General features: G+C 46.0%; 1 protein-coding gene across 1 annotated transcript in view; it reads right to left on the reverse strand.

The window, feature by feature from the left end:
- LOC147712641 (cytochrome P450 2G1-like) overlaps positions 1–14,816 on the reverse strand; it is a 566,383-nt gene that overhangs the window by 57,261 nt on the left and 494,306 nt on the right. Inside the window, exon 7 of the mRNA XM_086923336.1 lies at positions 4,153–4,340. Within this exon, the coding sequence (XP_086779462.1) occupies positions 4,153–4,340 (188 nt within the window). The remainder of the gene's footprint in view (positions 1–4,152; positions 4,341–14,816) is intronic.

Consider the following 14,816-nt stretch of genomic DNA (forward strand, 5'->3'; position numbering starts at 1 on the left):
TGTCTTCAGAGAAAGGATAGCCTTCCGGGTGAGTTGTTTGATATACACATGCTCATAACAAAACATAACATACTCTGGATTTCAACCCCTAGTATCCCAAATGAGAATTAAAAGTAGATTCATCCAACCAGTAATTGTAGTTTTTCTGAGTTCTGAGGGGAACTCTTTGCATCAGTCCAGTTTGACATTTGCCAGAAATAAGACCCTAATAGTAGTTGCATTTCACAAAGCCAGAAGTTTCCCTAAGATTCTATGGATAGTCCACTGCTGCAGTTTTCCTTGGAGGAAGAGGAAATGTTGCTACCTATTTTGTGGAGTGAAGCAGTGACCTGATTAGAAAGACAATGAGCAAGGTCCACCAAATTCAAGCTTGAGTTCTTGAACAATCAATTAGTCACAAGGCACATACATCCAGGTAGCAGCTATAAAATATATGAAGCATTCTGTAATAAGAGAGATGAGTGTGAAAAAATAATATTCCAGAACTATGCATATATAATTGTCACAAGCTGCCTGTTACCTTCCTTTACTTTGTGTGGCTGCATGTCTGCCACTTTCCAGCCATGATATGATACAGTGATTGTTTCCCTTTATCTGATGTATTACCCTGTTTCAGCCAGAAAGGTTTCCTACTGTGAATACCCACTACCAAACTCCCGGTAGCCCTATAAATTGTACACTGATAATCATGTGAACTGGGCAGGTGTTATCCTAATTTTCAGCTTTAGAAACTGGGTGAAACCCTTGCTTATTTTGGGTGGTGGGATTTTTGCCCTACTCGGATTTTGAATCAGTGCAGTGGATTCTTATTTATCCTGGGTTCACACCCAATGAGTTCTTCAGCCTTTCACCAAAAACAGAAAGTCAGAAACTAAGGCAGAAAGCGCAAAGATTTTGCAGACTTCATTGCGCTGGGCGCTCTGACCATCGCGCTTCTATTTTAAACTACACCCTTTGGATATTTAGTTTTACTTGTGTTATTTAGCCCTTGTTTTTAGCTTGAACTCTTGTGGCCCCTTACTTGCACCATAATCGGTCGAGCACCGCTGTTTGGCGGGTCCGGTTTCCGGGTGGTGGTGGGGAAGTTCGGGCGCCATCTTGGAGTGGTGCAGAGCTGCAGGGGACGCCAGTTGAGAGCGCTCTAGCGCTCCGGACAGCCAGAGGGACGCCTACTTAAAGCTCCCTCAACCGCGCAGCGGTAACGCGCAGCGGTCGTGCCTTCGCTGTGCCTGAGTCTTGCCAGAGTCCTGCCCGTCAGCGTCCCGGAGGCGGCGGAGTGGCGGCTGGGCTCGGCCCCGCAGTGCCTTCGGTTACTGTTAGGAGGATGGTGTTTTACTCGTCGCTGGAACTTCGCTCCTTGCAAAAGGTATTATGCGCCTGTCGGTCTGTCTTCCCTGGTCGTTATAGGGGTAAGAGGCAATGTTCTGGTTGCGGATGGTCACCCGGGTATAGCCCTGCTACTTCATCGCAGAGGGGAGAGGCTAGGGCGAAACATCTCTGTCTGCTTCTTAATACCAGATCAGTGTGCAGACATGCCCTGGAGATCTTTGATCTCCTTGCTGCGGAAAAACCATTATGTCTGATGCTGACAGAAACATGGTTGGGGGAATTGTCCAATCCCGACATTATGGCGGCCATTCCACCGGAATATAATATCTTTCGGCAGGATAGAGTGAAAGGGAGGGGAGGAGGGGTGGCTCTCGTGGTGGATAAGCGTGTTGCTTGTTCTATTATCCCATTGGACACGATTACAGGTTCGGAGTCCCTAGCCTTCTCCATTACTTTGGCCCCCCATCAAGCGCTGAAAGGGCTGCTGGTATACAGACCTCCTGGACCGGCGGGATCCTTTTTTGATGAACTTCAGGCTGCCATTGCAGGCTTAGCTTTGAGGGCTGAGCACTGTGTGTTGGCGGGCGACTTCAACTTGCACATGGACGAGGGTGAGGATCCTAATATAAACAAGCTGCTCGATATTACGGTTCCCCTCGGCCTTGTGCCATATCTCACTGGCCCCACACACGACAAGGGCAACACGTTGAATCAAGTATTTTCCACGGCCCCTCTAGAGGACATAGAACTCGTTCCGGTTCTCTGGTCTGACCACAGGCTGGCCAGGTTCTATGTACCAGGCAGGGAGAAACTGCCTAGCAATGCGGCTAGACAGCATGGGCCGGTTTCCAGGGCACTCCATTGTGTGACTCCTGAGATGCTAGCTAAGGCTTCTCTAGACCATCCGTGTCCCCTCTCAGGCGACCTTGAGCAGGATGTGGACTCTCTGCAGTTGTGGCTGACGGAGAGGTTGAACGATCTAGCCCCGGTGTTGGATTCCCGGGGGACATCAAAACGGGTTTCTGCTCCATGGTTTACGCAGGCGCTGTCTGCCTCCCGGCGCCAGTGTAAGGTGGCGGAGAGGGCCTGGCGCACTCAGTATGACCCGTTGGCTAGACTTGCATACAGGACCGCAATCAAGGCTTACCACCGCGACATTCTCCGCGAGAAAAAGGATTACCTGGCTAGGAGGATAGAGGCAGCCTCTAATTCCTGCAGGGAGATCTTTACGGTGGTGAGGGAGTTCACGGCACCCAGATCTAATCTCTCTCAAACCGCTCGCCCTGAGTCGTGGGCCTGTGATCTTGCTACTTTTTTTACGGACAAGATTAAACTGATCCAGGACTCCTTCCCGAGGAGGTCGGTTGAAGCACCTCCCTGTAATGGGGTTGGTTAAGTTCCATCTCCTACCCTGGATTCTGTTTTGTCTGCTTTTCCGCCTATTTCTCCATCAGCGTCACTGGCACTTCTGGCCAACCTGAAGTCGGGGTCGCCGTTAGATCCCAGTCCGGCTAGATTTCTTGCGAGGATGGCGGATGTGGTGAACCCTTTGGTCAATCCACTCTTGAACCTCTCTTTGAGGGAGGGGACGGTCCCGCAGGCCTGGAAACGGGCAATGGTGATCCCCCTCCTTAAGAAGCCCGGCCTAGACCCCGAGGTGCTGGCCAATTACAGGCCTATATCGCTCCTTCCAGCGCTGGCTAAAATTACCGAGTAGCACGTCCATAGCGTGCTCTCCGTTTTTTTGGTAACCAACGATTTGCTTCACTCGACTCAATCGGGCTTCCGCCCTAACTTGTGTACCGAGACGGCGCTGCTGGAGGTGTCTGAGGCCATCAAGGAGGTTTTGGACTCTGAAGGCAAAACCATGCTTGTCATGCTTGATCTGTCGGCGGCCTTTGACACCGTCCCCCATGAGGGACTCCTCGCCAGACTTTATCACATCGGTCTGAGGGGGACGGTGCTCAGCTGGTTTACATCTTTTTTAGCTGGCCGCCGAGAAACGGTCTGGGCCTCTGTTAGCTCCGCTAAGATGCCACCACTGGGAGTCGGGGTTCCACAGGGCTCTGTGTTGAGCCCAACTCTTTTTAACATCTTTATGACCCCTTTGGCGGCACTGGTGGAGTCTTTTGGGGCCCAGATCGTTTCTTACGCTGATGACACCCAGCTCCTCTTCATGTGTAGGAGGGGTGAGGATTTCGCCAACGTCCTCTATCTGGGCCTTCCGGACTATCTGGTGCAGCGGCTGCAGGTCGTGCAGAATTCTGCAGCGCTCGCAATCTTTGGCCTTCGTGGACGAGCCAGAGTGTCCGGCCTCCTGCAGTCGCTCCACTGGCTGCCTATCCGGAAGCGGATAGTTTTCAAGCGCTGACCCTGGCTCATAAAGCGCTATTTGGCACGGGAGCGAAATATCTTCAGCGTAGGCTTGCTTTTTACCGACCGGCCAGATCCTTGCGATCTGAATCTCTGGCTCTCGCAGTGGTTCCCCGAGTGAAGAGGGCGCGTATTCGGGGGCGCTCCTTTAGTCTGAGGGCACCACAGCTGTGGAACACTCTGCCTCTGGCCTTACGGAACACTGCTAATCTTCTGTTGTTTAGGAAGGGATTGAAAACTTGGCTTTTTACCCTTTAGTTTATGTCACTCTGCTGGATGCTTTTAGTTGTTATGTTTCTGTTCAATGAGCTGCTTATCTAAAGCGCCGGGACACTCCATTGGAGTAGCCGTGCGCTATATAAATAAATTGTAACATAACATAACATAACATAACAATTGGATACATTGTAGCATTCAATGTAAACGTTCAGCAGATTGTAAAAAAATTACTTTGGGCAGCTTGAATCCTCTGAAGTTGGTGTCTCGCAACACCCTGTGTGGGACTCCAAGTGGAAGAATGTCACTGAATCGCTGGATCTCGTGGATCACTGCATCTGTGTATGGCATCTTGTGCCTGTCCTCAATGGAAGGAATGCGGAGCCGGCCAATCACGTTATCAATCTCCACAATGACCTTGTCTGTAGTAAAAAATATAAAATAAGCAAAAAAGTTTGGCATTTTTTTCTTTTCAGCATTGCTTATAATTTACAAATAGTGTTGAATTACTGAAATTTGATTATGCTATATTATCATATTTGGATAATTATTATTTGTATTTTTTTTTATTTTTATTTTTGTTAATTTTTATTGAGAATTCATACGTACAAAAAACACAGTTCAATATACAAATTCATAATACAAGAAGTCTTCAGGATGCTAGAAAATCACGTTATATAATAATGCAGTTCATTAAAATACCATACATAAATCCGTACAAGACATATATATATAAATAAGCATATAAATATACACATAAATATATATATAGATAACTAGGGGGGAGGTATTTCAGATATTTGCAGGGAGTCCATAAGATATATCCGTGTGGTTTACAGACAAAAGCATGCACATACCCCAACCCTGATTAATTACAGCTGACCATCCCTCCAATCTTTCAGGGGAGCCCATATTTTACAACCAAAATCACGCAATTTCCTACCTTATGCAGATACAATGTGGATTCAATGTTATGAATACCAAGAAGCCTAGTCAGCCACATTTGAAAAGTTGGGGCATTTGAATCTTTCCAGGCAGCTGACAACAGAATACGTAGTACAGCAACAGCTAAAAAAATGAATGCCTCCATTTCATTGTTATTGAGGCCCAGCTTACTGTCACTCCAGAGAATCATCACTATTGGGGATAGACTGATCTTGGTGCCTAGCAGCCCCTCCAGGAATTTCTCAATCTCGGTTATGATCGTGCTGAGCTTCTCACAGTAATAGAACATATGTAAAAGATCCCCGGGCCTTTCTGGCATCGGGGGCAGTTACTATCCGTCTTCATACCCCAGTCATGCAGCTTAGATGGTGTGTAATACAGTTTAAAGAGTGTTTTAAAGTGCTGTACCTTCAAATTTGAGGACCGTAGAACCTGCTTATCCAGATATAAAGCTTTGTCAAGATCCGCATCCGGATCTTGAAATTTAACTGCCCAAGCGGCCTCATGCTTCTTGAGGTCATCGGACACCCTCTCAATTAGATCCTGATATATAACCCGGATCCTATTCCACCCTTTTAATAGATATTCCAGTATGGGGCAACAAGTGCCGGGGACAAAGCTAGAGCTAACAGCTTTACGCGTCTGTGAGACCTGAACATACTTTAAGCTTTGGCTACTGGGTAAACCATACTTCTGCTGTACAGCATTAACACCTTGGCTGCTTGTCAGATTTTTCCCCTGTGCTGGGACTCAATGTCAATGGATGTGGTCATGACGACACCCTAGAGGTATACCTCATGACGAGCTGAGCTCGTCATGAGCATGCAAGGGGTTATAGCTAAGCATGGGTGAATTTTGTGAATTTGCGATCCGCGAATTTGCGGATTTGCGAATTCGCGATCCGCAACATTTGTGAATTTGTGCGAATTTGCGGATTTTTGTTTTTTTGCGTGTTCGCGGGGTTTTTTGCATGTTCGCAGGGCTTTTTGCATCTTCGCAAGCCGCTTGCATAGCGAAGTTACCCATGCAGTCGTTTATGGGAGAGGGAGAGAGAGCTAGATAGATAGATAGATAGATAGATAGAGAAAGAGAGGGAAAGAGAGGGAGAGAGAGAACGAGAGAAAGAAAGAGAGGCCGGATCTCTGAAGGGCCAGATTCCTGAGTTGCCCCTACAGAACATACAGCTTTTTATTTTTAGCAAAATGCATATGAAAATTGTGCTGTAAAGGTCTCTTTTAGTTTAACCCCTCCTGACAACTCAAAATGGGTGTATTTGCCATCCTCTCCCTTCTTCCTGTTTTTTATATCTGTAAGTGCTTCCTGATGAGGTTTAATTCCTTGGACAGGTGCCTTGTTGCCTACTAGTAACTATTCTCTGACCCTGCTTCAAGGGTCAGAGCAGGGTCAGAGAATAGTTGCAAGTAGGCAACGAGGCGCCAGGAAGCAATTAGCAGCAGGTGTCCAAGTTGAAGTTAATTTGTTTGTAACCCTTTTGTAAAAGGTTACAAAGAAATTAGGTTCAACTTTTGCACCTGCTGCTGTAACCCTTGCTTGGCTGAAATTTCGTCCCCGCTGATTCGCGGATTTTACCGCGATTTCACGAGATTCGCGGATCGCGAAATCACGGAAAATCCGCAAATTTGCCCGCGAAACGGATTTTACGCCCACCCTTAGTTATAGCTCATAATACTGCCATCCAACATTACATCCCCCACCGTCTGGATACCTTGCTGTTCCCAGCATTTCCAGGCACCGTCCAGGCTTAAGTTTGGAAAGTACCCTGATTTCCACAACGGCGTATACATGGTGATCCTAGGGACTTGTAGCAATTTCTGCAGTGTTTTCAACAGATCCCAGGTGCTTAAAGGGACCTCATACCGAGTTTTCTTAAAAATTCTGCGACCAGTTTTCCTTAACAGTGCGCCCGCGGCCTCCTTTCCCATCAATAGCTAGTATATTGATGGAATATCATGCAGATCTGAAGAAGGGTCTTGAGTATGTCTTTTACTAGGTACTGGTTCAAATAAAATGGGCATCTGTATCAACAGACAGGCCCAGTGATAATATCTTACTTTTGGGGCTCCTAGGCTTCCACGTTCCTGTGGGAGGGTTATGTATCTTGCTGACCACCTAGTCTTACCATACTGCCACAAAAAGCTATTGAAGATGGACTTGATTTTTTTTATCACCCCTTTCTCGATTAAGTAAGGCATGGATCGGAACAAATAGAGGAGTTTGGGCAGCATTGTCATTTTTAACACATTTGTCCTACCTATAAGGGATAGGTGCAGTGCATCCAGATGCTTCAGATCTGTCTCAATTTTTTTAAGGAGTGGATTAAGATTATCCTGGATGATTGAGCCCATTGCTGCATTAATTATTACCCCAAGATATGTCGCAGAATCGACATACCTTTGGTCAGTTTTGACAATGTCCTTCGAACATATTACCTGAGATTTTGCCTCATTCAAACGATACCCAGAGTGGTATACGAATTACCTAGTGACTTCGACCAAAGTTTGCATAGTCTCGGCAGGTTCTGAATGTAATCACTGCCTGATCGTAGGCATACGCTAGTATTTTACTCTCAAATCCACTGGTTATTTCAGGCTTAATGCCACGATTCCCCAGAATTTGCCTAACCAGTGGATCGATGTACAGTGCAAACAGGATAGGCAAGCAGGGTCACCCCTGCCGGGTATCCCTGGTTATCATGATCTTGTCTGAGCTCTGACCCATCATCTGGATTTGGGCCACCGGATCGGAGTACATGGCTTTTATAGCCATCAAGATTTTTGGGCCAAAGCCTCTCTCAGCCAGGACATCCCACAAATACTGCCATCGGACACAATCGAACGCTTTTTCCGCGTCGAGGAGGATCATAGAAACCCCCTTCACCCCCACAGCATGAACCTCAAACAACGAGATTGCTCTTCTAATGTGGTCCGTTGTTCCTCGACCAGGGATGAACCCATGCTGCCAGGGGGAAATGAGCCCGCCAATGACCCTCCCCAAACGCGTAGCCAAGATCTTTGCATAGAGCTTATTGTCTCCATTTATAAGAGATATCGGCCTGTAGGACCCTGGGCTCTCTCTTGGCTTCCCTTTTTTGTGAAAGACGACTACATTAGTGTCCTTCTATGTTTCTGGGATTTTGCCCGTGCAGATGATTCCATTAAAAATATCTAACAACATCGAAGCCACCTCGACCGAAAGACACTTATAGAGCTCCAAAAGGATGCTATCTGGACCGGCGGCTTTACCGACAGCCAGATCGAGTGATGCCTTCCGGACTTCATCGGTCGTTACATCGCTCTCTAAGTTTTCCATCTCATACAGTCCCAGTTTGGGCCCTGTGTCCGGGTATCTACCAAACGGCCACGCGCCCCCCATTTCTTCCCTATAAAGGGATCGATAGAAGTTTGCAAATACCAAAAGGATGTCCTGAGGCTCCACAAAATCCCGTCCGTTCTCATGGATACTAGTTATACATTTTTTTTACTGTCCTGCCTGATCCTCAGTGCCAGGGCCTTCCCTGCCTGCTCCCCTGTCTCATACATTTTCCTCCTGTACGTCCAGTATTCTGTCGCCGCTTTCTCGGCCAGATGTTTTTGTAGTGTAGCAATGCTGTTCTTCTTCCTTAACTAGATCTGCTAAAAGGTTATTCTTACCAGCCTGTAATTTTTTCCTGGCCTGAGCGGTATAGCTGGTGATCTCCCCCCTCAGTGCTGCTTTAAATGAGTCCCAAACACAATTCCTGGATGAGCTGTAACGATTGGCATCGAAGAACTCCCGAGCCCATTTCCGCAGATGCTCCACAAACGTGGCGTCAGCCAGGAGTTTCCGATTAAATGTCCACGCCCTACATTTTCTAACTGGCCCTACGCCATTATATCTGATTGGCAATGGGCTATGGTCCGAGAGGACCTTGGGAAGCTTCCTAATGTTCACCTTGCTGATTTCTACGGATGAGATTAAAAAATAATCCAATTTACTATACTTCTGGTGTGGACATGAGAAATATGTGAACCCTGGGTCATCGGGCTCCTTTGCCCCCCAGACATCTATTAGCTCTTGTGACTGCATCATTGAGCGGAGGACCCTATAGACCCTTGGCTTTCTGCTGGTATAAGGACTTCAATCAGTCAGATCAATAGAAATATAAAAATCCCCGCACACCAAAATGGGTACGGGCCAGGTTGACAGTTCCCCCTCCAATGTTTCAAATACTTCTGGATCAACCTGATTTGATCCATATATCCCACAGATTGTGAGGCCAAACTCCAGCTCTGCCAAGGCCCATCTACCTAGTGTATTCGATTTAACCCGTTTAGCCCCCCCAGCACTGTTTTACCTAATATCGCTACCCCCCCTTACTGTTGAAGTCTGGGAAGAGCATGCCAGGATATTGAATCCGCCAACCCTGAGAAGCTTTTTTTTTGCCCAAGGTAGATGCGTTTCCTGAAGGCACAGGATATAAATGGGCTCGGATTTAACAAACTATGACAATCTGGCTATCTTTCTCAAATCATTCAGGCCCCTCTCTGTATTTTTTTGTAACACTTTGATCTGGTGGGCGTCCGGTTGTTTGGCCGCTGGCTAAACAGAAGAAGAAGAAGACACAGATGGTATTGTACTTGAAGATGCTTCTTTTAGTTGTGCACTGGTTGCTGTTGCTTGTTGATCAGTGCAAAGTGAAGTCCTTGTTACTTCCACCTCTTGATCGGGAACCACACCTTCTTGTGAAGATGACACTGTTTTTTGTGATGTTCTCCTCTGAGCATACACCTTTGCCAATGTGTACACCTCGTTTAATTTGTAATCTATAGAGTCTCGGAGGAATTTACTTAGCTTTCATTCTTCAATTCCTCTTTGGGACACATCCAATTTGTTATTCAAATCATCCAGTGTAATTTTCCAGTATTCTGGTTCGCACTCTGATGACAAATCAGCTTCGATAATTTCTACTTCTTCTTCTAATTCCCGGATGGTACGGGAAAGTTCTTCTATAGATAATAAAATCAAGTCAAGTGAACATTTGTTTAGAACTGCTTACCACTTCTCCATAAACAGCTTAATAAATTGGAATTTGTACAGCAATGGTTTAATCGGTAGTCTTAAACCACACGGTATTCTTTGCACCTTATGATACTGTATCAAAGGAGACATGTGTAAGTGTTGGCTGAGTACTTTTCTGGTGATAAATTCTAGTTGTCGTAATTGTTGAGAAAATGGAACCACCCTGTATCTTGAATGTAGTTGTTTCCTGTATTAATGCGTATATGTCACTCGCCTGTGTAGACGAGTAAGTGTGGGTATCTGCTCTGTTATCAGTGATATTCGAAATAGTCTTGATAGTCATATTTTATTGGAAACTGTGGGTGCTGCTAACCAAATAGTGGCAACAAATTAGTGAGAGTTAATATGTTAGTGCACACCTCTGCCTGTCAACCAATGTAACACAAGAAAAAATTACTAAACTTGTATGCGTGCACATCAGCTAGGGGGAGCCCTCCCCTCAATGTAGAACAAAGTGTACGAGTGACTCTTCACTCAATGACTGATTGCACAGCGTAAATAAAGTATCTCACGTTGTCAATATGTAAACATACAATCTACGTAAGTTCAACAATAGTGCATGGATTTCACCATGACACATATGGCATTCTCTGTACAAACCCAGCCTTCTTTCTCAAATCTCAGTGCCACAGAACCTCTGAGGGGTATTCCATTTGGATTAGAACTAGATTTTTGTTTTTATGTTTGGGATTCACCAGTTGTACTTGAAACTTGTGTGGGTGGAGGGATGGTTTTTTGTTAACTTAAATTTGTTGTATGTGACTGTTTGTTTATCATTGTGCAATATCATGTCACAGCTGAGACACTGTCTCATTGTGCAATATCATGTCACAGCTGAGACACACTCTACAACTGTCATTAGTTTTTTCCCAGCTGAATGCAATCCCAGGCCAGAGGGGCAAGGGTGATGGAACTGACCTGCATGTCATGGAACATTCGAGATCTTAACAACCCCCGAAGGGTAAACAAGTGCTATGTAATCTAGCCCACCATGGCGTTAGGCTACCGTTCATTCAAGAGACGCACCTAGCCCCCAGAGACAGGTGCACATACGTCTCTACATGGAGAATAATCAATATTTGGCCTATTTTTGCTCATAATCCCACAGAGTTTGTATCCTGATACATTAAAGTATCCCCTTCAAAACAGCTTTAGAGATAAAGAGGGGAGATACGCACTTGTCTCTGGCATACTGGCAGGCAAGTCTACGCACTTAGTTAATGTTTATGCTCCCAATTAGGACTCTCAATCCTTCTACTCTAGCTCTCAGCTCTTTTGAGGCAGATATGATATTCCTGTACTGTGATGTAACTATGGCTTACAACCCGGCGTTCAACTCCTTGGTCTCTAATATCAGCAGCAAGCCTCACGCTCTGCCCGTATCCCAGGACGTTGTTGGTGCGTTTCAGCCGACTGATCCATGGAGGTCACGTAATGCTACCATTCCAGACTACACTTTTTATTCTGCACCCCAAGCTATCTGGACTTCCATTGATTACTGATTTGTGTCTAGAGAGGTAACCCCATGGCTATCAGACATAGCACACCTCCCCCACTCGTTATTCAACCATGCACCAGTTAAGATAGTCCTGAAACTTCCAAATGGAAGTGGATTGTCATGACAGTGGAGATTCCCCGACAACGCCCTCAGTGATTACGTATTTCCCTTGGAGCTATGCAATTCCACAATTTAATACTTTACTCTCAACATCGGCTCGATCAACAAACAGGCCCTTTGGGGGGTCTTTTAGGCTTACATTCACAGTCCACATAGTAACCATGTAACCAGATGTGTGACCACTGAAAGTGAGACAGCGTTTGATAACAATAGTATCACCATGGATTTTCTTCAGTACTACCAGCGGCTGTTCCCATACACATGGTAGAGGACACTTCAAAGATCTCAGAATACCTGTCAGAGGTAGCAATGGTCTGGGTGACGGATAGCCAGCAGCAATTTCTGGCAACACCCATCTCCAGTGAAGAAACTATTCAAGCGATCGATGCGCTAGACGGCTCCAAGGCCCCGGGACAGGATGGTTCAACAGGCAAGCTTTTGCAAGGCCTACAAACATGTGCTTGCCCCCCATGTTTTTCAGGTCTACTCAGAGCCCCTCAAATCTGGCATTCTCCCTCACACACTAAGAGAGGTTGTGATAACATTGCTGCTTAAACCCAGTAAAGATCCCCACCTCTGAATGTTCTATAGGCCCCTCTCACTTCCTAACCATTACAATAAGATCCTTGCCGAAGTCATCGCTATGCGTCTTGCGCTTTTGATGGAACAAGTTATAACGTCTATACAAACTGGTTTCGTCCCACACAGATCCACCATTCTCAACCTCTGGACCATTTTCGCTGTGCTGAATTGCTTTTCTCCTGACCTATCTGCAGCTATCGCACTTCTTGGCACCGAAAAGGCATTTGATTCACTTGAATGACCTTTTTTGAAATCAGAAAGAAATGGTGACCTGCCTGAACTATGGCCCTGCAATAGACAGGCTCACCCCAAAAATGGAACAGTGGGTCAAGTTGCCACTATCCATGGTGGAACGCATGGCCATTATTAAAATGGTTATCTTCCCTCATATTCTTTATTTGTTTACAAATATATTGACCCTCCTCACTATTTATTTTTTTAGAACTTTACAGAGCCTTTGGCTCCACCTGATATGGGCAGGTCATGACCCAGAATTAAATGGGGTGTTCTAACGCTTGCATATTAAAAAGGATGGTTTGATGTACTGGATTTACACTTGTATTTCTTGGCTGCGTAATGTCACCTCTCGAATTACTGATACCAACCTGATGCTCACCTACCGCACCTGAAGCCAGAAAAAGACCAGGCAGGGCAGACCCCACTCTCCTCTATATTGCTATTTGGTCTCCCAAGAGCTCCTTCTGATATTGAAACCTTGTCCACAACAAGCTCAGCTTGGGCAAAGCTACATGAAGGGTTGCTCTATTCCCCAGCCCTACCTCTAACCCACAGTTAAGAACTTGAGGGTCTGGCTGGATACTACACTCTCCTTCACAAGCCATACGAAGAAGGTTGCAGCTACCTGCTATGGTATTCTGCGAGGGCTGAGACCGGTCCTCAAATTCTTCGACCCCCCTACTCGGCAACTGCTGGTCCAAGCCTCCATTCTCTCTCGGCTGGACTATGGGAGTGCGCTGCTGCTCGGAGTGAATCAGGCGGAGGCTACTAGACTGCAAAGGGTGCAGAATGCCGCGGCGCGTGCCATCGTCGGCCTTCCTAGACAGTGCTCTGTCTCTGCAGTTTTGACCTCGCTCCACTGGCTGCCGGTCAGACAGAGAATTAAATTTAAGGCTCTCTGCCTGACATTTAAAATCTTGAAGCTCTCTTCTCCCCCAGCCCTTGCTAAGCTTGTTACCTCCTATGTTCCTACGCGGTCTCTTAGATCGGAATTTCTCCATCTGGCGGTTAGTACACGGTTTAGACTGAGTAGGATGGGAGGTCGCTCCTTTCGAGTACTAGCGGCAGGATTATGGAATTCTCTCCCTGTCCATATTCGAGCCTTGAACAGCCTCACTTCCTTTAGGCGTGCCATAAAAACTTTTTTGTTCCCGATTGCTGACTGATTCCTCTTCTCCTTCCCAGCATCGATTTGTAGTGTTGTGGTACCTGATCAGGCGCCGGGACGCCCCTTGGCTGGGGCAGCTGTGCGCCTTAGAAATATTACTAACATAACATAACATAACATAACTCTTGGCTATCCTTAACAAAATGAAAACCAGTACCATGCTCGCTACTAAAACATGACTTACAAACCATGGGTGATCTCTTCGCTGATGGGCAAACTATTATAGCTGATCCATTTACCAGTACTGGGGTCTTTAGACTTATGGACAACTTCAAACTCTGACGCTTATATAATACGCTAGGCAACAGTTTTCAGTCGTACCCAGTGGCACCTGAGGAATTCTCTCCACTGATGTTGATTAACTCCACCACTAAGAGGTCCTGCCTAGTCTCTAGGTTATATCCAATTTTGTTGGCCTAGAAATTTAAAGATGTGAAGGCCTGGGCAGAATGGGAGTGTGACTTAGGTCACCAATTACCAGAAAAGACATGTTTTAATTGTTGTACCCAAACTAAGCTTATATCACCCAATGACAGGCATAAACTGCTTTAAATTGAATTCCTCCATTATGCCTACATCACCCCACAGAGATTAGCGAAACTTGATCCTACATGATCGCATCAATGTCCAAAATATAGCTCTTCCAACACAGAGTTTATAAATCTTACATGGACCTGCTCTGTTATTCAAACATACTGGCTCCAAATCCTGGCTTTGAATTTTGCTATGACTGGACACCAGATAGAGCCAGACACTTTGTTGACGCTCTGCGGTAATGTTAATCTCATTTCGCCCTACTCCAAATGCGTCACCACTATGGCGCTGCAGCTGGCCATGCATAAAAAAGCTATCTGTTGGGGCAGCATTCAAACTCCCACCAAAGATGAATTGGCTGAAAGATATGATTTATTGCGACATTACCGGTGAGATATATGCTAGACTCCAGCACCCAACCTCCTGGCCCAAGGGCATTTGGCAATCCTTACATGGCTACCTGCCAACTGATGTCCCCGATGGTGACACGGGCTTAAGACATTTCTAATGCTCCCTTTTGATGTACATCGAAGAACTCTGTTACCCCGTTATGTTTGTACACTCCCCAAACCTGTGCCAACAACCCGAACCCCGTGGTCCTCCCTCAGCACCTTACCCCTGGCACCAATCTGAACTCCTTATGCAATTTGTTACTTTTATCTAGTTAATTTTTTTGTATATGCTAAGTTTCACAACAAGTGAACAATGTGTTACCCATAACTGCATATTGTTTCA

This window comes from Lissotriton vulgaris, chromosome 5 (genome assembly GCF_964263255.1).
Source record: "Lissotriton vulgaris chromosome 5, aLisVul1.2, whole genome shotgun sequence".
Classification (NCBI taxonomy): Eukaryota; Metazoa; Chordata; class Amphibia; order Caudata; family Salamandridae; genus Lissotriton; species Lissotriton vulgaris.